This window comes from Gopherus flavomarginatus, chromosome 5 (assembly GCF_025201925.1).
Source record: "Gopherus flavomarginatus isolate rGopFla2 chromosome 5, rGopFla2.mat.asm, whole genome shotgun sequence".
NCBI lineage: Eukaryota > Metazoa > Chordata > Testudines > Testudinidae > Gopherus > Gopherus flavomarginatus.
Window position 1 is genome coordinate 132466223 of NC_066621.1, and position 23275 is coordinate 132489497.

General features: G+C 40.9%; 1 protein-coding gene across 1 annotated transcript in view; it reads right to left on the reverse strand.

Moving 5' to 3' along the window:
- Positions 1–23275, reverse strand: part of CLMN (calmin) — a 100068-nt gene that overhangs the window by 20888 nt on the left and 55905 nt on the right. The window contains exons 2-4 of the mRNA XM_050954462.1: positions 11227–11288; positions 3836–3931; positions 1506–1589 (exon numbers count right to left, since the gene is read on the reverse strand). Of these exons, the coding sequence (XP_050810419.1) occupies positions 1506–1589; positions 3836–3931; positions 11227–11288 (242 nt within the window). The remainder of the gene's footprint in view (positions 1–1505; positions 1590–3835; positions 3932–11226; positions 11289–23275) is intronic.

Here is a 23275-nt window from a genome sequence, read left to right on the forward strand (position 1 = left end):
AGGCTTCTATTATTTCACTCTTCTTGCATACACACTGATTGTCAAGAGCTCTTTAACACTATGGGGTAATCCTCTGTGTTCCACCACTTAATAGGGGGCCACATAACTCCATATTAATTTGTCTCATCTCATGCCTACTACTCTGTGCATATAGTCACTGGAAGAGAGTAACACGGGAGACAGTGTGACAAGGCAATTTCTGTTTAATTTTTTTTAATGAAACCTATTGCACATGCTACTAATGTGTTGTTTTTAAATATACAGAGCCTGATTATACTGCCCTAAATTTGGAGTAGAATATATTTTTAAATCAATGGGGTTACACCAGCATAGATGACAGCAAAATTTGGCCCAATATGTAGGAATGGAAGGTCTAGGGAAATGGATCCTGGGCAGCAGTGGAGTGGAACAGAAGAGACACCGTATCTGGGAGGGCACAGACACAGAACAGCAAGGAGAGTTAGGTTGGTGGTCGGACTGTAGACAAGTAGCGACTGGCTTCCAGCATAAAGTTAGTGGCTGTATCTGTGCTAGACAGCTACCACAGGGCTGGAGCTGTACAATGGCCAATAGGTGCAGCATTTGAGGAGCTGCAGATTTAGCTGAGTTGAAGAAAGAAAGGTCTGCAGTATGATGAGAATGCTGCCACCCTTCCATCTCACCATGAGACACTTCAAAGGGAGTCTCACTATTATAGGGCTTATTTACCTATTAAAAAGAGTTGGGATATGTGATATACAGGAATCATGACAGAGAAAGTGTAGCATGGGACTTGGACATTTCCACCATCACTTCCAATATCTCTCTGCCATGTTGTATCTTATAAGCTGTAGAGAATATTTTCATAAAACATCCATAACACCTGAACGTAAAAAAAATCTGGAGGAAAAAAAATCTTTGTGGATTATTTCATTTTAAAATACTGGGCCAATAATGTAAATTAGTAGCTCCACTTAAATCAGTGATATTGCACTAGTGTAAAAAGTGGCACGAGAAGAAAGTTCACTCTTAAACTGTTTTGACTGCAAAAGTTATATATTTATTATCTAATTTTTCCAGATTTAATTTTCTCCTGCCTTGGACTCATGATCAGCTGCTGCTGCAATTAAGTAGACAAATGCAGAACTTGTGATATTTAAAATACTTTTAATAAAAGGAAAAAAGAAAGAAGTCAATTATTACCTTCAAAGTAACTGAAATCAAGGCACTTAGAATCAATTCAGTACAGATTACTTGAATTTCTAGTTATTTTCTTTTAATATTGGTCTCCTGATCCTTTAATCCTTACGTTATAAAATGAAAACATAATCCTTGTTTTTTAGACTCTGTAGGTGTTCTTCTACATTTTTGTGTGGTATTTTAGCCTTGCTGTTAAACACAGCACAACTTTTTTCAGTCAGTGCACTTCTCTTATGAGCATTCTGTGTAGAAAATTAGGTGCAATTATCTTTGCAACAGATACTGAGGAAAGTACGAAACTGAGACTGAGCTTTGGAATTACTTACATTACTATCTTCCAAAAACTTCAGCGCTTTAGCTATGTTGTTCAACCGAAAAATACGATGAGTTGAGGACTTATATTCATGCAGCTAGAAAACAGAAATACATATTATTTTAAAATGCAGACTAGTGAAGAATATTTTGGATTATTTAAGTGATTTGTTCAACACGAATAAAAAAAGCACAGAGCAGATCATAATAGTTCCTTCTGGTCTCAGAATCTAAGAATCTCTACGACATTGTGCACGTGTAAAAAAACATAACCACCACCCTCACCCTTCCCCCACATCCCCACTGTCTCCACTTCAGTGGCTAGCAAAGTGATAGAATCATGAAAAAGGGCCAGTGCATAGCTTAGTGAGTTACTCATTTAGGCCAGTAGTCCCCAACCTTTTTCATCTGGTGGAGGACTGTGGCGGTGGACGAGCATCCACCGAAATGCCGCCGACAAGTAGCGTCATCCAGAGGCGTCACCGCCGAAATGCCACCGAAAATCAGCGGCATTTCGGTGGCGATGCCTCTGGATGATGCAACTTGTCGGCGGCATTTCAGCAGATACTCATCCGCCGGCCAGTACGCGGGAGCACTTCGACGCCCCGGCGGGCGCCATGGCACCCATGGGCACCGCACTGGGGACCCCTGATTTAGGCTTTGTCTGCACCAGTGTTTCTCCGTGACCCGTTAGTGGACTAGAGCCAGTCCCTGCTATCTCTCTGACACAGTTTAGGAAGGCAGTAAGCCAGTCCCCGGTATCAAAAAATATTGAGAAAAACTGGTCTACACTATATCTTTTAACCAAGTTTATAATTAGCTAGTGGCATAACCGGTTCCACATAGGTTTTGTCTGCACATGATATGGTCAAGATTTAGTTAATAATCATCGCAATTAACAGCATTTCACCCTTGCCCGAGATCTAGGGTTTGTTTTCACTGCTAAAAATACCCTACTTTTTACCTCAAGGTAACTAAGGAGCATGAGCTAGCCCTAGGTAAAACACATGAAGACCAGCACTGTAGTTTTACCATGAGGTAAACAGACAGGGGTTGACCTTGGCACATTTATCTCATGATAAAACTAAATGCCTTGTCTTCATTGTATTTTTACCTCAGTATAGCTCATGCACATCAGTTACCACAAGGTAAAAAACGCACCTTTCTTAGCAGTGAAGTGCGAAGACAAGCTGCTAGCTGCCCCATGGCCTTGTAACTCCAGTTTGGTGTACTGTTTTTTGTTACGTAGCTAGACTTCTGCCTGGGTAACCAGTTTGGCCAATTCGCTTTCCTCCAGGCTACCTGTGCAGTAGGACATTCCAGGATGCATTGCTACACAGGTTGCTCATGCCATTCTGTGTGCATGCCCTGAGGACCTCTATCACCTGCTGAGTCAGTGTGAGAGAGCAGCACAGATTTCCCCAGGCTGCACTAATATATACCCAGTTAGACAGGATGGTAGGTATGGACACACAAAATTGGTGACACACAAAAACTGCAGTGTGCAGACAACTCTCATGCAGAAAGTAACCAATTTAGATGGAAGTTTCACCAGCTGATTATGAGAACACAATTACACCTGTAATGTGGAGCGGATCATGGGGCCAATTTCTACTCTTACTTACAAAGCAGGGTTACATCTACATAAAAGGAGCAAATCTGGTACTTAGCAAGTATGAACAAAAAGACATACCAAGCAGTTAAAATGGGCAGACGATTATCATCTGTAATTGATTGCTCATGTCTATAGCAGACGTTTCTATTTTCCAGGCACTGGGAACTTTGTACACAGTTTTTCAAGGTAATGAATGCCAGCAAGGTCAAAATCTGGAAACACATAGCTCCACATACCAGAGGGATTGAACTAATCTGAACCAAGGTATCAGGACTGAAACCAAGGGCTACTTCAGAAAATAAATCACATGCATTAAGCCATAGATCTTTTGGTTTAGTGAAATTTACCAAAAAATAAAACTATAGTTTATAAATAAAAGATACAGAGCTACCAAAAATACTTTGCCCCTTCCACAGAACTCTCCATTTGAAGAAGGTCTCAAGGCACTTTACAAACATTAATAAAAGCTTCACAAAACTCCTGTGAGGTAAAGGAGTTTATGTTGGTTCCTCACCAGTGTAAGGTCCTGTAAGGACCACACGACAGTGGGGTTAAGTTAGACCACAGGAGGCCAACCCGTAGATAAGGGAACTATACTGGGCTCACTGATGTGACCCTCTCCCCTACTCTGCTGTGCGAGGGAGAATCTGGCCTATTACACGTTCACACATGTACCTACACAAGGATAATTCCATACTATGTACAGGTTTTTCATCCTTGTATACATACCAGATTTTGCCCCGACAGGACCTCCAGCAAAGCCATCAAGATTTTCCCATCTTGAATATCAAGAAACAAATCTTTCACTTCCAGAGGAGGATTGCACTGTGGGGAAAGGAAGCAGTGTTATCCGGACAGTGCTGGATAATCTTTTAAAAGCAGGACTTGATAAATCATCATTATTTTTGAAGGAAATAAGTGGAACTTTACAAAACAGGGATGCTGCTTCTTCTTTACTATTTGCATTACTGTAGCACGATGAGGCTTCCTGGAATCACAGAATCATAGGACTGGAAGGGACCTCGAGAGGTCATCTAGTCCAGTCCCCTGCACTCAAGGCAGGACTAAGTATTATCTAGCTCATCCAAAAGAAGTGTTTGTCTAACCTGCCCTTAAAAATCTCCACTGACCTCTCTAGGCAATGTATTCCAGTGCTTAAATACCCTGACAGTCAGGAAGTTTTTCCTAACGCTCAATCTGAACAACCCTCGCTGCAATTTACACCCATTGTGTCTTGTCCTATCCTCAGAGATTAAGAACAATTTTGCTCCCTCCGTCTTGTAAGAGCCTTTTATGTACTTGAAAACTGTTACCATGTCTCAGTCTTCTCTTCTCCAGACTAAACAACCCCAATTTTTTCAATCTTCCCTCATAGGTCAGGTTTTCTAGACCTTTAATCATTTTTGTTGCTCTTCTCTGGACTTTCTCCAATTTGTCCACATCTTTCCTGAAATGTGGCACTCCAGTTGAGTCCTAATCAGCGCACAGTAGAGCGGAAGAATTACTTCTTGGGTCTTACTTACACCACTCCTGCTAATACATCCCAGAATGATGTCTGCTTTTTCTACAACAGTGTTACACTGCTGACTCATATCTAACTTGTGATCCACTATGACCCCCAGATCCCTTTCCACATCACTCCTTCCTAGGCAGTCATTTCCCATTTTGTATGTGTGCAACTGCTTGTTCCTTCCTAAATGGAGTACTTTGCATTTGTCCTTATTGAATTTCATCCTATTTACTTCAGACCATTTCTCCAGTTTGTCCAGATCATTTTTAATTTTAATCCTATCCTCCAAAGCACTTGCAACCACTCCCAGCTTGGTATTGTCCACAAACTTATAAATATGATATATTTCTATCCACTGTGGGCTCTACTCTGAAGTTCTTCCTCCACTTCTCAGTCAAAACTCTTATTAGCCTCTGTGGAAGTTTTGCCCAAGTAAAGACTGAACTAAAACTGAGGGCCAGATTCTGATCTCATTACACCAGTATGTTGGAGTCTAAATAGAGTTATTTCAGATTTACATCAATGTAACAGAAACCAGACTCTAGTCATATAGACTTCTGGGCTTGGCCCTATGTAAGTATTGGATAGGCCAAGGGCCAGATTCTAATCTCTTACGGCAGTGTCATTCTAATAGACATCAGTGCTGTTACTCCTGCTTTACCTTGGGATAAGGAAGATTACAGTCCAGGTCAATGTCAGTATTCGGTTGCTTATGCTGTAAAGTTTCCCTTGGTGCCATTATACTTCCAAATATACTGAATATATTTAAAATGACATGGCAATTTCATATATAGCAGCTCTCCTTTTCCTGCAAAGCCCTCTGAAGAGAACCATCTCCTCCACCCACAGAGGTGTCTCATGATGTGTGCATTGTGAGGCACATGGCCAAATCTGCTCACTCCTCCAGTGTCAGTCCCAGCTGCAGAAATTACCTTACGTTTGGGCGTCACTTGCTCATTCATCCCTAAGGAGACACTTCTTTACTTCTTTGGCTGGACTGCATACTACTGTTTGATTAAGCACAACTTCTGGCAATTTGGAACTGGGCCTTTTTGTGAATAGTCTTCCTCCCATGCAGCCAAAAACTATTATTCAACACTACCCACAGGTCTGAGAAAGATATTAGTTTCTAAAGCAATAACCCACTTTGAACCAAAAACTTCTTTTATAACTTCCAACACAAGAAGGACCGAAACCTGCAATGTGCGGAGCATCCCCAACTCCTTCATTATGGGAGTTGTGAGTAACCAGCTGCTCCCAAAACTGGGCACATACCAAGGGGAGCAGTGGGGGGCAAAACATTTAAGTCACTTCAAGACTGATCTTGCTAAGTTTATGGAGGGGTGATACGATGAGACTGCTCATTGTGGCATATAGCTGATCTGCAACTGATAGCAGTAAATATCTCCAACAGCCAGTGATGGGACACTAGAGGGGGTGGGCTCTGAGTTACCACAGAGAATTCTTTCCCAGGTGACTAGCTGGTGGGTCTTGCCCACATGCTCAGGGCTAACTGATCACCACAGTTGGGGTTGGGAAGGAATTTTTCCCTGAGTCAGATTGACAGAGGAGACCTTGGGGTATTTTTGCCTTCCTCTGCAATACTGGGCATGGGTCACTTGCAGGTTTAAACTAGCGTAAATGGTAGATTCTCTGTAACTTGAAGAGGGGAATTTCAATTATCCCCATATTGACTGGGAACATTTCACTTCAGGACAAAATGCAGAAATAAAATTTCTCGATACTTTAAATGACTGCTTCATGGAGCAGCCGGTACGGGAACCCACAAGGGGAGAGGCAACTCTAGATTTAATCATGAGTGGAGCGCAAGAACTGATCCAAGAAGTAACTCTAGCAGGACCGCTTGGAAATAGTGACCATAATACAATAGCATTCAGCATCCCTGTGGGGGGAAGAACACCTCAACAGCCCAACACTGTGGCATTTAATTTCAAAGGAGGGAACTATACAAAAATTAGGGGGTTAGTTAAACAAAAGTTAAAAGGTACAGTGACTAAAGTGAAATCCCTGCAAGTTGCATGGGCCCTTTTTAAAGACACCATAATAGAGGACAAACTTCAATGTATACCCCAAATTAAGAAACACAGTAAAAGAACTAAAAAAGAGCCATTGTGGCTTAACAACCACGTAAAAGAAGCAGTGAGAGATAAAAAGACTTCCTTTAAAAAGTGGAAGTCAAATCCTAGTGAGGTAAATAGAATGGAGCACAAACACTGCCAGCTTAAGTGCAAGCGTGTAATAAGAAAAGCCAAAGAGGAGTTTGAAGAACGGCTAGCCAAAAACTCCAAAGGTAATAACAAAATGTTTTTTAAGTACATCAGAAGCAGGAAGCCTGCTAAACAACCAGTGGGGCCCCTTGACGATCAAAATACAAAAGGAGCGGTTAAAGACGATAAAGTCATTGCAGAGAAACTAAATGGATTCTTTGCTTCAGTCTTCACGGCTGAGGATGTTAGGGAGATTCCCAAACCTGAGCTGGCTTTTGTAGGTGACAAATCTGAGGAACTGTCACAGATTAAAGTGTCACTAGAGGAGGTTTTGGAATTAATTGATAAATTCAACATTAACAAGTCACCGGGACCAGATGGCATTCACCCAAGAGTTCTGAAAGAACTCAAATGTGAAGTTGCAGAACAATTAACTAAGGTCTGTAACCTGTCCTTTAAATCGGCTTCAGTACCCAGTGACTGGAAGTTAGCGAATGTAACGCCAATATTTTAAAAGGGCTCTAGAGGTGATCCTGGCAATTACAGACTGGAAAGTCTAACGTCAGTACCGGGCAAATTAGTCAAAACAATAGTTAAGAATAAAATTGTCAGACACATAGAAAAACATAAACTGTTGAGCAATAGTCAACATGGTTTCTGTAAAGGGAAATCGTGTCTCACTAAACTATTAGAGTTCTTTGAAGGGGTCAAAAAACATGTGGACAAGGGTGATCCAGTGGACATAATGTACTTAGATTTCCAGAAAGCCTTTGACAAGGTCCCTCACCAAAGGCTCTTAAGTAAATTAAGTTGTCATGGGATAAAAGGGAAGGTCCTTTCATGGATTGAGAACTGGTTAAAAGACAGGGAACAAAGGGTAGGAATTAATGGTAAATTCTCAGAATGGAGGGGGGTAACTAGTGGTGTTCCCCACGGGTCAGTCCTAGGACCAATCCTATTCAATTTATTCATAAATGATCTGGAGAAAGGGGTAAACAGTGGGGTGGCAAAGTTTGCAGATGATACTAAACTATTCAAGATAGTTAAGACCAAAGCAGATTGTGAAGAACTTCAAAAAGATCTCACAAAACTGAGTGATTGGGCAACAAAATGGCAAATGAAATTTAATGTGGATAAATGCAAAGTAATGCACATTGGAAAAAATAACCCCAACTATACATACAATATGATGGGGGCTAATTTAGCTACGATGAGTCAGGAAAAAGATCTTGGAGTCATTGTGGATAGTTCTCTGAAGATGTCCACGCAGTGTGCAGAAGTGGTCAAAAAAGCAAACAGGATGTTAGGAATCATTAAAAAGGGGATAGAGAATAAGACTGAGAATATATTATTGCCCTTATATAAATCCATGGTACGCCCACATCTCAAATATTGTGTACAGATGTGGTCTCCTCACCTCAAAAAAGATATTCTAGCACTAGAAAAGGTTCAGAAAAGGGCAACTAAAATCATTAGGGGTTTGGAGAGGGTCCCATACGAGGAAAGATTAAAGAGGCTAGGACTCTTCAGCTTGGAAAAGAGGAGACTAAGGGGGGATATGATAGAGGTATATAAAATCATGAGTGTTGTGGAGAAAGTGGATAAGGAAAAGTTATTTACTTATTCCCATAATACAAGAACTAGGGGTCACCAAATGAAATTAATAGGTAGCAGGTTTAAAACAAATAAAAGGAAGTTCTTCGTCACACAGCACACAGTCAACTTGTAAAAGCAGCAAAGAATCCTGTGGCACCTTATAGACTAACAGACGTTTTGGAGCATGAGCTTTCATGGGTGAATACCCACTTCGTCAGATGCATGCCTTGTGGAACTCCTTGTGGAACAACTTGTGGAACTCCTTACCTGAGGAGGTTGTGAAGGCTGGGACTATAACAATGTTTAAAAGGGAACTGGATAAATTCATGCTGGCTAAGTCCATAAATGGCTATTAGCCAGGACGGGTAAAGAATGGTGTCCCTAGCCTCTGTTCATCAGAGGATGGAGATGTATGGCAGGAGAGAGATCACTTGTTCATTGCCTGTTAGCTTCACTCCCTCTGGGGCACCTGGCATTGGCCACTGTTGGTACTGGGCTAGATGGACCTTTGGTATGGCCGGTACGGCCGTTCTTATGTTCTTACGTTATGTTATGTTCTTTAAACCATGATTTGAGGACTTCACTAACTCAGTCAGTGGTTAAGGGTCTGAAGTGGTAGGCTGAGGTTCTGTGGCCTGCAATGTGCAGGAGGTCAGACAATATGATCATGATGATCCCTTCTGACCTTAAAGTCTATGAATCTGCACTGTGGAAAATAAGGACACACCAAGTCACAGAAGACACTTGAAAGAAGTGTTTTGTATCTGTAAAAGCAAAGCAACAAAATACTCATCCTTTACTCATATCCCCAGCTTCAGGAAATCTCACCATCATCATGAAGTGTTCTGGCAATGCTGTCATTCAGTTCAATATGTTTACTTTGACAGTTTCAGCAAACCTAGCGTCATCAACAGCAGACATTGGCTGTTGTCAAAGAGCATTTTGCTTTGTTGCAGCAGGGGAGAAAAAAAAATTGTAAGTAATCCAGAGAAAACACTCCACATGCCCATAACGTTCCTAAGACTTCATGTGCTTGGTATGGCAGAATTAACAGCACCCCGCAGCCTTTTCATGATCTAATTCCTTTTGTAAATTAAAGAACTTTTTCAGAAGCCAGATGCTCAGCAAGCATTTCTGACAGCCTTCAAATTGCAGTTAGTTTAAAATCCTGAAGTCTAATTCACAAAGGAATTACACATTTTCTATTTATAATGTGGATTGTTCCCAAAGGTCTTTCGGTCAAAACATCACTGCTAATCTTATTCTGTATTTCCAATGAGATTTAAGAAGATCCTTTCATCTTTTCAGTAACATACACTGCAAAACTCTTAAGAAATAATATATTTTAGTGACTTTTATTTGAAAGCTCTTTACACACCACCACTGAAATGCAGCCACCTCTGTCAGGAATTGTGGCAACTAGACCAAAAACTGTACACAAATACAGCACAATCCCGCACTTCCTGAAGCTTGGCCATTGACTCCAATGGGAGTAGGATTAGCCCCCTCAGACAGAAGATTCTTCAGGACAGAGACTTAGTTGTGTGTTTTGTGCTGTACTGAGCACACTGTTGTCCAATTAGTAATAATAATTTCCTTTTCTGCAACCTTCCCACATGGAGTAGCGCTTAATCCTGAGAGTAGTCTGACTCAGTGGGACTACTCAAGCAAGAAACTACTACTCAATGTGAGTAGGAGTTGCAGAATCAGATCCAAAGCACAGTGTGTGTGTGGGGGGGGGAGGACGGGGGGAGATACAGAGGAGATTGAGACAAATGACTCATTATGAAAAATACCATGGGGTCTTTAATATCTACAGAGGGCAGAAAAGACCTCATTTTTAAGGTCTCATCTTACCAACCCACAAATAATAAAACACAAGGAACGTAAATTATCAACCTGAGATGAAGGGTTGAGCCATGTTCCAAGGAACGCATGTATCTTGAACCTGACATTTAGAACTCTGACTTGCTCAACCAATTTGAAAAGGACACTGTCAAATTTCTATTATGTATTTCCCAATGTGATGCCCAGAGCAACCAAATCACACACATTTATTTCTGTTATTTCTTTAGATTTAAAAAGGCAATAAAAATCTATGCAAAAATTTCCGTGTGCCGTAACGCTAACAATTAATTACATTTAATCACATAATGAGCACCCCGCAGCATTAAATAATCATACACATGTAACAAATAAACTCAGTCAGTCAATGAATCAGAGCAACAGAGAAGCGCCTTTCACCCACACAGGAACATGCCCTCAACCTTCCCCACAACATAAAGAAACATTTCAACTTCGCTATTTATTTTCTTTTAAAATATGAAAAATCCTGAATTTCCAGAGTCTTTATTCTGACACTTTTAAAACTCTTTTCACATTGTGTTGTCCTTACATATCAGTATATAGCCAGTTTCCACTTTTCCTTCACACCACAGATGTGTAATTTTAGCTTTAACTCTTCTTTTGTTGACAACCATTTTCTTTTCTGGAGAATCATTCTTTTCAAGGCTCCAGTATAGTATAACCTAAGGAACCAGTCCAGCAAAAGGAAGGTAGTGGGATCAGGCCTATATTTTATATAGGCACACTGTATTCTAAAACTCTTTACAGTAATAGTATATATATAAATAACATGAAATCAAGAAATATGCCTGGGTAAGGCAGAAGTTATGTTTTCAGCAGACAGGTATGTGTATATATATATCTTAGTATGGAGGTATTTATGGAAGATGTATGAACAGTTTTTATTTTTACAAATGGACAAAAGTATTTGTTGGCCTTACCTTCTCCAAATGTAGATTTATCCACCTGGTAAAGGTTCTCTTCTGCACATTTTCCCTCTCCACTACAAATAAAAAAGAAGACGATTTATTTTTCAGAAGAGGAAAAATTCACAGCAGTTTCTAATGCATTAAAAAAATAATCAAATCCCATACAATAAAGAAGTTGTGTGGCCAGTGGATCATACACAGTACTGTGAATCAAGAGACCTTGGTTTGATTCCTGGCTCTGACATGGGGTATGTCTACACTTTGAGTTGGGGGTGTAATTCCCAGCTCGAGGCATATCTGTGCTAGCTCTGATCCAACTAGCATGCTCAAAACAGAGTGTCACTGCAGTGGGATGAGGGGCTAGCCACTGTGAATACATAGCCATTTGAGATGGTAGGCGTGGGAAAGCTACCCCTCCTGCCACTCAGCATGAATATCATGGACTCAGCATGTGACACTTGGCAAACCACTTACGGCTACATTCTGAAGTGTATGGGTGTAAAACCACAGAGACCCAGATTCTAGCAGCTGATTCATAAAGGTAAACCCTTCTGTGTGCACAGAGCTCTATTCCAGTTAATAGGGCTCTGCACAAGCACAGTTCCACTCACACAGATCAACTTGTGGCATAATCAGGACCCGGACACACTCAGGGTGGCATGATGCTCCACGGTGTTTGCATGCGATTTTGAAAATAATAGTGCTAAACCTCTGTCTCCCCATCAATAAAAAGTGTAAGGATAATTATGTTAGATCTATGGATGAAAAACACTACAGCCTATTATGATGATGTATTTTTCTATTATTGCCATGATGAGATGTTGCCTGCTGCTAGGAGTACAATGTCAGCCTAAAATGGGTGCAGTGAATATAGGCTGTCTAGACACTTTATATGAGTGACAAATGGGAGTTGTGGAAAAGGTTCCAAGATGAAGAATATTAGTTTCTCTCCATTTTAAGCTTTCATGCATGGGATTAAGTGAAAGACTAGCCATTGCTACTTCAGTTATGAGCTAAACTGTTTTAAAAATAAGAATACATGTAGTTGCTATGAACAGTGAATTTTTGGTTTTGGTAATGAAAGAATTAAAATGAAGCCTTTACCCCTTTAAAGATGCTTTAGAGACAGGCTCAGGCTAAGATCTACTGTAGTATGAGTTTATTATCTGATATTAGGATACTAAATCCTGCATTCACTGAGAGATGTTCTTGATTACCTAACAAGTGTTTTCCATTTCTAAATACTAGAAGACTAAGTAGTCTGGATTTTATTAACTTTATATATTTAAAACCTAAATTAACAACATGAACTAAATCTATTTCCATTAAGATAAAAGCAAATTTTAGTGGCTAAAGTTAGCAGGAATAAAGATAAAGAGCCAGCTGGTGTGAATCAGCATAGCACCACTGGCTTCAACTGAGCTATATTAATTGACATCAGTTGTGGGTTTGGCCAAAAACTAATAGTAGTAGTAGTAATAGTACCTAGGAGTCCAAGCCATGGACCAGGACTCCATTGTGCTAAGCAATGTAGAAACAGAACAAAATGATGGTTCTTGCCCCCAGGAGCTTATAATTTAAGTATAAAACAAGGGATAGCTGATGGGAGAGTATAAAGAAACAATATCAGTCACCATGATAGGTATGAGTCATGATAGGCATGAGTTTCATTATAAAGAGTGTGATTTACATACCTTTTAGGGAAATGTTCCCATCTTGATTTAAACCATTAGATAAGACTCTCATCTTCCTACCCTCTGAGCTATTGTATTTTGCATCAAAATGCCAACTTCCCTCAAAGAATTTATTATTATTTCTATTGTGATAACACTGACAGGCTCCAGTTAGGACTAGTGCCCCATTATGCTAGGTGTTGTACAAGTACTTAGGAAGACACAGTCCTCACCACAAAAAGAGTTTACAACCTAATGTAAAAGGACTCAGCAAATGATACATTTCCCTATTCAACAAAAGGGACAGCATAAAAAAAAAAGTCATACTTCTGCCTGGTTTCTATTTACCTACTATTATAAAAAGTAACACCCATATTTCTTTTAAATGAAAGAGATTAAAGAGAAAATATTTTCATTTCAGGTATACAGTTATTCTCAAGTGGTTCTCAGCTTTCACTTAAATGAAGGAAATTTGACAACTTGCTAAGAAAAATACCATATTAAACTAGTCATGCTGTGTTTCAACTTACTTGAAAAGCATATCACAAATATATTTAAATTATTTTGTTTCTTTAGCAATAAGAAAATAATAGCTAACCTACCTCCTGGGTAATCAGGTCCTGGAGAAGTCTAAATTGTTTTTATTGGTCAGCCTAATAATGGGTTAAGCAGTAGCTTCCGTAAATCACATTTTAATATTGTGCTTTTTGATCATTTTAATTCAAGGGTCAGCAACCTCTAATGACACATACAATTTTTTTTTATTATGATGTATAGGAATTGAGCTTTCAGTGTGAATTGTATCTGTCACTGTCAGCCATTTAAGCCTTTTAAATCAGCTCATTTCTGTAAAATCTGATTTTATGTAGGACTGAATAAAAGAAATTAATTACCCATTAAGTGCTTTTGAAATCACAAAAAATGCCAAACCAATTATTGCTATTGGCTTTTTTTTCCCCAAAATATTTCAGAAAGTATGTGCACAGATTTTAAAAAGCTCCTTACACATGAAACTGAAAGGTCACATTTATGGCATTAGAATATTAATAAAAAAGTATCATCTATTACCTGCAGGTCTCAATATAAAGTATGGACAATGGCACATGCTTCCAGCACCTGCCCCCCTTTTGACAGCCAGTCAAGCACCAGAAATGGCATTATATCTGATCAGGAAACTGAGTGTACCCAGGCTATGTGCTGGCTGTCCTACATAGCGAGGGGGGTATATCTTTTTTGGTTTAGAAAAAGACTGAAGATATCAAGAGACTAGATTAGTGTTTTTCAATTCTAGTTAGGAAGAAAATACTGTCAGAACAGTATTCTGGAATTTCTGCCCCAGGTGAAACCAGGTAGTCCAGAAGCATACAAAAGTCAGAGATGGAAGAAGGGAAGTTAACATTTTCTAACTCAGAAGAGGTCTAATTTAGCTCAGTTTCTATTTTATCCCAATCAGTTTGTGCATTACTATTTCTAGGGTAAATAAAAGATATTCTGCAGGCTGCATGTTACAAATGGGTACCTGCAAAAGTCAGCATACAGTATGGCATACACCTAATTTAGCTATATAAATCCTGCGATGCACGCAAGTCTGGGTTGCATATACATATGCAGATGTGTGCACACAAATCCAGCTTGTACATCAGATGATTTACATACTTAGGCATGCTCATGCTTTTGCTCACAACCATATGAAAATTACCCACCTAATTTCTACAGAGAAGAATCACTGGGCACAAAACTGCTACGAGGAAGAACAGTGACCCTGACAGAGACACACTAATCACCTATGTGATATTCCAGTGCTACAGCGTAGCAGTAATTGGACTAGGAAAAGAATATAACAGCTTATGCAGTCCATATGCTGATCTGGAGAATTAATGGGAGAAAGTTCCACAAAGGTATTTACTGACATGTGCCTCAAGTATTTTTCTCCTAGTTTTGTGGACCTCCCAGTTTTGATGCAGCCTCCCCTCTCTACAAACCTTCTTCATTTGTGAGGGTTGTAGAGACTCTATAAATTGTATGCAGTTTCCATAAATCAAAAGGAACCTTTCTTCTGTGCACCTACCATTGCATAAAGGTGCAGAAAATCAGTAAAGTCTAAGATTTCTACCCTGATGTACACAGTTTACTGAAATTGTGCTGGGTTTACTGGGCAACTAGAGAGCAATAACAGCATTAGAAAAGAATAATTACACACACCATATGGCCAGCCTGCACACAGATCGAGTGCAAATGCTGAAAAGGAAGAATGCCTGCTGTGAGTGCTGAATTTAGGGACATAATGTTAGATGGTAGTAAAGCTACAGCATTCTGGTTTTGGTTTAACATTTGAGTTTCAGGGGTCAAGCTCAGCTTTGACCTTATCATAAAAGACAAACAAAAATTCAAGATGTGAAACTTTGACCCTCACAAGGCAGTGACTGCTGTTTTCAGAGAGCCAAATCTTGAGTCTTTTCTCAGGTAAGAGTTCTATTCAACTTAATGGGAGATGTGCCCAAGTGAGTACTCAGAGACAAATGCTGTACTCTAATACCACACCCCAGTACACAGACTTGGTGCAAATATTATGTGTAATAACTGAAAGGGAAAGAAAGTCCCTAGAGGCTACAGAGAAACGGTGGCATTATTGCAACTTTGGGAATCCCTCCCTGGCCTAGAGCTACATCCTAGAGGATGGCAGGAACTGGATCAGAGATATTAAGTGTATGTTAATTATTAGAAAAAGGTTGCATCTCCTGCTACTCAGAGCCAGAAAACACAGGCTACTATGGTGATATCTGTCAAACAGATGGGCATTTTCCTTTTGCTGACTAAACTGCATTCTGGGGGTTAAATCTTGAGTCCTACTGGATCAATCAATGCAATTTTTCTGGTTCCCCTTGTCTGTTAATGGCACCGTCCCTATCCTCATCGTCTCCATCAAGGATTCCAGCTTTGAATCTATTCGTTTACTAATCTTTGAGGCCACTACTTTCTCCTCATTCAAATCCCTCTTCAGGACCTACCTCTGCTGTGATGCCTACAAAAAATTCACACACTAATGGTGGCGACATTGAGTGGCACTTGGAGATAGCGGGTTTTTATTTGTTTTAAAGTCTTCCTTCTGTTATGGTAAAGCCAGCTGTAAACAGCCCTTTGATATATGGTATCAATGGGTTGGGCACATTGATGAGTTGTGAAAGATGGAGAAATACCAGACCCTCTGATTTGAGAGCTAAAAGCTTTTAGATGTAATTAGAAATCATATTCTTCTATAAGACTAATTACATGTCCAATTGTACATTAGGAAGCCCAGAGGGCCAAGTGAGAAAGTCACTAAGAACAGGACTGAAGGCACCAAGCAGCCATTGGGTCACAACAACTTTTAATTATCAATCTGAGCTGTAGCTGAATCAGCAAACTAGAGCTGAAAGGATCCCATTATTCTGAACTCACCTACTCCCTCAAGCTCTGCTCAGGTATACTTTCATTTTGTGGATTTTATACTGTTTCACTTGGGAAATAAAATTAAAAAATGGAAATGGCAGTACTAATGAAAAAGACTTTGTGTTTGTTTGTATAAACAGAGAATACCCTACCCAATAAGGTCTGGTTAAGGGGGCTGTGGGAGCTTCACCTCAACTTCCACCCTTTAATGGATTTAAGGTAGAGTTGTAACATGGTTTTAATATGCTCTAGCTGCATGTATTTAATTTCCTTTGGGTTTTTTTTCCCTTTTCTTTTTTTTTTTTTTGGAATGGTAGCATGATGACCATGGATTGACATCATTTCATAACCTGGCCTTGATTATTTCCACCTTAATGGCATATTTTAATATAATATGCACTCTCAATTCAGGTGAAGTAGTCAGGAATGGGTTGATGGTTATACAAGCATTAAACACAAAGCAACAACACTGAATCTCACTCACCCTCAGTAGCTATATCTGTTTCTTTGAAACTCTTTTCTTTCCTGTGTTTTATAATGTCTGTGAGTGAACTTCCGACTAAGAACTGGCTTCAGTAAACTTTCCCTGTGCAGAGCAGTCAGCACACCTGACTCCTAACTTGTTACACTCCATGCAGTTCTACTCGAGGGCTTCTCTCCATGTTTTGTCATCTGGGCAAATGAGGACTAGGAGCAACACGAAAAGTGGACTGAAAACAGTATATTGTATGTATGGGGGGAATTTATCTTGATCTGGGAGCAGCAGCCTAGGTAAGGCAGCACTTAAAATCTCAAAGACATGGCGTGATTTAAAAAAAAATTGTGCCAAGTCTGCAACCTCTTCCAACACATGCACACACATCCACACACTAAGTGTTGACTAGGATTATTGGTTTTTTAGGTAGTGGTGTCTTATATGATGCTTTACAGAACCAAAACGCATATGCAAGAACTAGATCGGTGTGGGAAGGATCCGTGAAAAAAGTATCTTTTTCAGGAAGGATTTAAAGGAAAAGAGAAGGAGGGGACATGGAGAGTGGGGGTATGTCTATACTACGGGATTATTCTGATTTTACATAAACCGGTTTTGTAAAACAGACTGTATAAAGTCGAGTGCACGGGGCCACACTAAGCACATTAATTCGGTGGTGCGCATCCATGGTCCGAGGCTAGCGTCGATTTCCGGAGCATTGCACTGTGGGTAGCTATCCCGTAGCTATCCCATAGTTCCCACGTCTCCCCCACCCACTGGAATTCTGGGTTGAGACCCCAATGCATGATGGTGCAAAAACAGTGTCGTGGGTGATTCTAGGTAAATGTCGTCACTCATTCCTTCCTCCGTGAAAGCAAAGGCAGACAATCATTTCACGCCCTTCTTCCCTGGATTGCCCTGGGAGACGCCATAGCACGGCAATCATGGAGCCCGTTCAGCCTTTTTTTACTGTCACCGTATGTCTACTGGATGTTGCTAATGGACGCGGTACTGCAGCGCTGCACAGCAGCATTCATTTGCCCTTGCAAGATAGCAGAGACAGTTATCAGTTTTTCTGTACTGTCTGCCATGCCATTGTAAATTGGCGATAAGATGACGGTTATCAGTCGTTCTGTACCATCTGCTGCTGTCATGGGTGCCCCTGGCTGAGGTTGGCCAGGGGCGCAAAGACAGAAATGGGAATGACTCCCCGAGTCAATCCCTCCTTTATGGTATCTAAAAATAGAGTCAGTCCTGCCTAGAATATGGTGCAAATGTACTAGAGAACCAGTGTACCAGAGAGCCAGAGAGCACAGCCACTCCGTGTTAGATCCCGCAGAAATGATGAGCTACATGCCATTCTAGGGGGTGCCCCTGCAACAATCCCACCCATTGCTTCCCTCTTCCCCCAACCCTCCTAGGCTACCGTTGCAGTGTCCCCCCATTTGTGTGATGCAGTAATAAAGAATGCAGGAATAAGAAACACTGACTTGTTAGTGAGATAAAATGAGGGGGAGGCAGCCTGCAGCTGCTATGATAGTCCAGGCAGGACATTAAACGGTGCGAGGGAGAGGAGCCCAGCACCCCGCTGCTATGATAGTTCAGGCAGTACAGAATCTTTTCTTTACACATGAAAGGGAGGGGGCTGATGGAGCTCAGCCCCCAGTTGCTATGATGAAGACGCTTACCAGCCATTCTGTACCATTGACTGGGAATGACTGGGAGTCATTCCTATTTTTACCCAGGCGCCATCGGCCAACCTCATCTGAGGCCAGCCAGGAGCACTCACGGGCTGATGACGAGGACGGCTACTAGTCCTACTGCACTGTACAGTCTGCCAACGGGGAGGGGAGGGGAGATGATACTGCTGTTCACTGCCGCAGCATCGTGTCTACCAGCAGAATACAGTAGACATAGGGTGACATTGAAAAAAGTCAAGAAATGATTTTTTTCCCTTTTCTTTCACGGGGCGGGGAGGGGGGTAAATTAACAAGCTATACCCTGAACCACCTCGGACAATGTGTTTGACCCTACAGGCATTGGGAGCTCAGCTAAGAATGCAAATACTTTTCGGAGACTGCTGGGGACTGTGGGATAGCTGGAGTCCTCAGTACCCCCTCCCTCCCTCCATGAACGTCTATTTGATTCTTTGGCTTTCCATTATGCTTGTAACGCAGCACTGTGCTGTGGACTCTGTATCATAGCCTGGAGATTTTTTTCAAATGCTTTGGCATTTTGTCTTTTGTAACGGAGCTCTGATAGAACAGATTTGTCTCCCCATACACCGGTCAGATCCAGTATCTCCCGCACGGTCCATGCTGGAGCTCTTTTTGGATTTGGGACTGCATCGCCACCCGTGCTGATCAGAGCTCCACGCTGGGCAAACAGGAAATGAAATTCAAAAGTTCGTGGGGCTTTTCCTGTCTACCTGGCCAGTGCATCCAAGTTCAGATTGCTGTCCAGAGCGGTCACAGTGCTGCACTGTGGGATACCGCCCGGAGGCCAATACCGTCTATTTACAGCCACACTAACCATAATCCGATATGGTAATACCGATTTCAGCGCTACTCCTCTCATCAGGGAGGAGTACAGAAACCGGTTTAAAGAGCCCTTTATATTGATATAAAGGGCCTCGTTGTGTGGATGGGTGCAGCGTTAAATCAGATTAATACTGCTAAAATCGGTTTAAACGCGTAGTGTAGAGCAGGCCTGGAAGACAGATAAAAGCTGTAGAAAGCAGCATGAAAGAGGTTACAAAGGCAAGCGTGGGAGGAGTTGATGAAGGGAGTGATGAAGAAAGATTGGATGACGGGAGGGTAAAGTAGTGACTAGGCCTCGGATATTGCATTTATTTTCCCTTGTGATCCAATCACATTTGAACATAGTACTCTTGAGCTACAGATTATTGTACTAACACATTGGCACTCTCCACCCCTGGATTGCAGCTCTGTTATACATCCGTCTTTAAAATTGTTGTAAACAACTAACTCACGTGACAATATATAGGTAAAATTCTCCCCTCCAATCTCCTTAGTGGAGTCCAACCCTAATATTCTGTCCTCCTTCAATGTGTAGCTCTCCCACTGACATGAACAACAGCTACATGTACTGTAGGTAAGTATGCAGATTTGAGCAGCGGAGCCAAAAACCCAGGTGAGAGTTTTATTCAAACTGCCCACAAAATTCATTTTTATAGGCTTCAGAATGCCTGAGAATTGTATTTTGTGTGTGTGTGCTTGAGAACTCATAACTGCTTAAAGCATTAATATCAATTTTCTTTTTGAAATACATCTCGGCTAGAAACTTTTTCAGCTTGATGAGATTTAGAGCACATGAAATATTAAATCCTTAAAACTATGGGTTTATACAGGAAATATGAACTTCAGCATATACATGTAGAAACCAATCTCAAGTTACTTACTCTGAAATAGTGCCACTGAACTTCCAGATGAAGTCGTTAAATTAATTGTTTGTTGAAAATGACCCACTTACTGGGCTACTTATTAAACTTCTATGGCAGGTGTTGAACATTTGAGGTTCTTTTGTTTCAAGGAAAGTTGCAGAGTTAAAAACCTTATTGCAGAAATTCTTAACGCTCAGGCTGGTATTACTGCTGTACAGAGTACAGACACCCAGAGGTCTCTCACAGAACTGGATTTTCATTACATGAAAGTACATTTTTTAGACAGAGTGCAGTTTTTGGTTAGGGCCGAATCTGCAAATAAGTAATCAGATATTCCTTTCAGATGTTGAAGGATGAATCTGAGATTCCCAGACAATTTTCTCAACATTTTTTTAGTCCTCAGTATGTCTGAGGCTCATGATCTCCTCAGCAGCTCCCATGAAATAGCGCTGCACACTCCTTTGGAGGACAAAGCTGAACTCTTCTACTCCAGGATCCCCCTGAACCTTTTCTCATAGACTCATAGACTTTAAGGTCAGAAGGGACCATTATGATCATCTAGTTTGACCTCCTGCACAATGCAGGCCACAGAATCTCACCCATCCACTCCTGTAACAAACCCCTAACCCATGTCTGAGTTATTGAAGTCCTCAAATTGTGGTTTGAAGACTTCAAGCTGCAGAGAATCCACTAGTGAGTGACCCATGCCCCATGCTGCAGAGGAAGGCAAAAAACCTCCAGGGCCTCTGTCAATCTGCCCTGGAGGAAAATTCCTTTCCGACCCCATATATGGCGATCAGTTAAACCCTAAGCATGTGGGCAAGACTCACCAGCCAGCACCCAGGAAAGAATGCTCTATAGTAACTCAGATCCCACCCCATCTAACATCCCATCCCAGACCACTGGGCATACTTACCTGCCGATAATCAAAGATCCATTGTCAAATTAATTGCCAAAATTAGGCTATCCCATCATACCATCCCCTCCATAAAAACTTTTCTACCCATTCAAAGGTATGGGGCCTGATTCTCCTCTCACTCCAGGGTAGATCAGGAGTAATTCAACTGAAGGCAATGGAATTATGTCAGTCTCTATGAATGTACAATCAGGCCATGATGTACATTCACCAGGGAGAAACTTCTTACCCCCCCCCCCCTTCCAATAATTAAAACAATGGCATTGGACTCACCTCAGACTAAACACTTCTATGCTACTATCCCATGAGGCAATAGCTTCATTTCACTTTCCCTCCTGTTCACAGCTCTGTGCCTCCTTGCATGGACATACATCCCAACACCTGTATACCAAATCACCACCTGCTCTTCATTCAAAGCTCACCTAACAAGGACAGCATTATATCAGGGTAGAGGTGTATAATAATACTATCCCATGGGGGGGGGACCTATCTTTTAGCTGACCAAGGTTATAGACACACTAAAACCTGAAATGCAATAAGATACTCTCCTGAATACTGTGCATCCGCTCTCTGAGAAGGAACACAGCGACAGCCATGTTAAAAATCGAACAATTGGAGACAAAGCAGCAAAATCAGAGAGGCTATCTGAACAGAAGGATAACAAAGAGACAAAAAGCTGAATATTGAAGCCACTTGGGTTAAATAAAGCATTTTAAAAAAAACTCTGCTCTCTCAATCAAGCATGACACTGATGGGCTTTTAAATCCCAGTCCTTAATAAAAGCAAGCCACAAATCTAAGAAGGAAAAAAACTGCTGATGAAAAAAATCAGGGACATTTCTCTTGACATTAAAAGACAGTTGAGAATTACTCCACGCGCTTACGTTTGCTACAACTCTTATCTTAGCAAAGCTGATGAAATCATCATTGTGACTAGATGCATTTTTATATATAAATACACACTGTAAATGATACAGTTCAATAATATGAGCGACAGCGTTTGTGTGCCCAGCATGTATCTGATATGATTACATAAATAAAACTACATGACAGCTTTCTGAGGTGAATTTCAGATGTTAGTATGAAGCCCAGATTTAAAAGCAGAATTTGTTTGGCTTCTTTTGCCTAGAGCAGTAGCTTCAAGATACAATGCCAGGTCCATGGGACGATTGTCCAAGAGGCATAAAATATAGCTCGGTCTTTGCCTTTTGTGTACAGGAGTCCTCTGCTCAAGAAACTGCAGTTCTGTTTTCTGACCATACAGTAAGTCAGGTAAAGAAAAGTATCCACAGGATGGGAGTGACAGGGAGTTACTTTTCTGAGCCTGTCAAAAAAGCTAGGGTGTCCCAGCCAAAATTATTTTTCACTATGAAAGACAGCAGAAACAAAAAGCATCACCCAGCTGATGTATAAGGCAGATAAAATGTTTATGGTACAACTTAGAACAACATCTCAACACCAGGGGAAATTTACAGAAATGAAAGGCGCAAGCAAAGCCAAGCCAAGTTATGTACGTACAGGGCCGGCTCCAGGCACCAGCCGAGAAAGCTCGTGCTTGGGGCGGCAGATTCTATGGGGCACCATTCCATCGAATCTTTTTTTTTTTCTCACTTCAGCCGCCTTGCAGATTTTTTTCTTTTTTCTTTTTGGTTCGCCGCTCCAGCCTGTCATAAACAGATAGCTAAGGGTTAATGTCTCTTTCACCTGAAGCACCTGACCAGAGGACCAATCAGAAAACCAGATTTTTTCAACTCTGGGTGGAGGGAAGTTTGTGTCTGAGTTCTTTGTCTTCTGCCTGAATCTCTCTCAGCTAGAGAAGGATTTTTCTATTTCCTGCTTTTCTAATCTTCTGTTTCCCAGTTGTAAGTACAAAGAGATCAAATAGTGAGTTATATGTTTTTTTTCTTTTGTATTTACATGTCTATAGTTGCTGGAGTGCTTTGAATTGTATTCTTTTTGAATAAGGCTGTTTATTCAATATTCTTTTAAGCAATTGACCCTGTATTTGTCACCTTAATACAGAGAGACCAGTTTTATGTATTTTTCTTTCTTTTTATATAAAGCTTTCTTTTAAGACCTGTTGGAGTTTTTCTTTAGTGGGGAACTTCAGGAAATTGAGTCTGCAGCTCACCAAGGAATTGGTGGGAGGAAGAAGTCAGGGGGGAAATC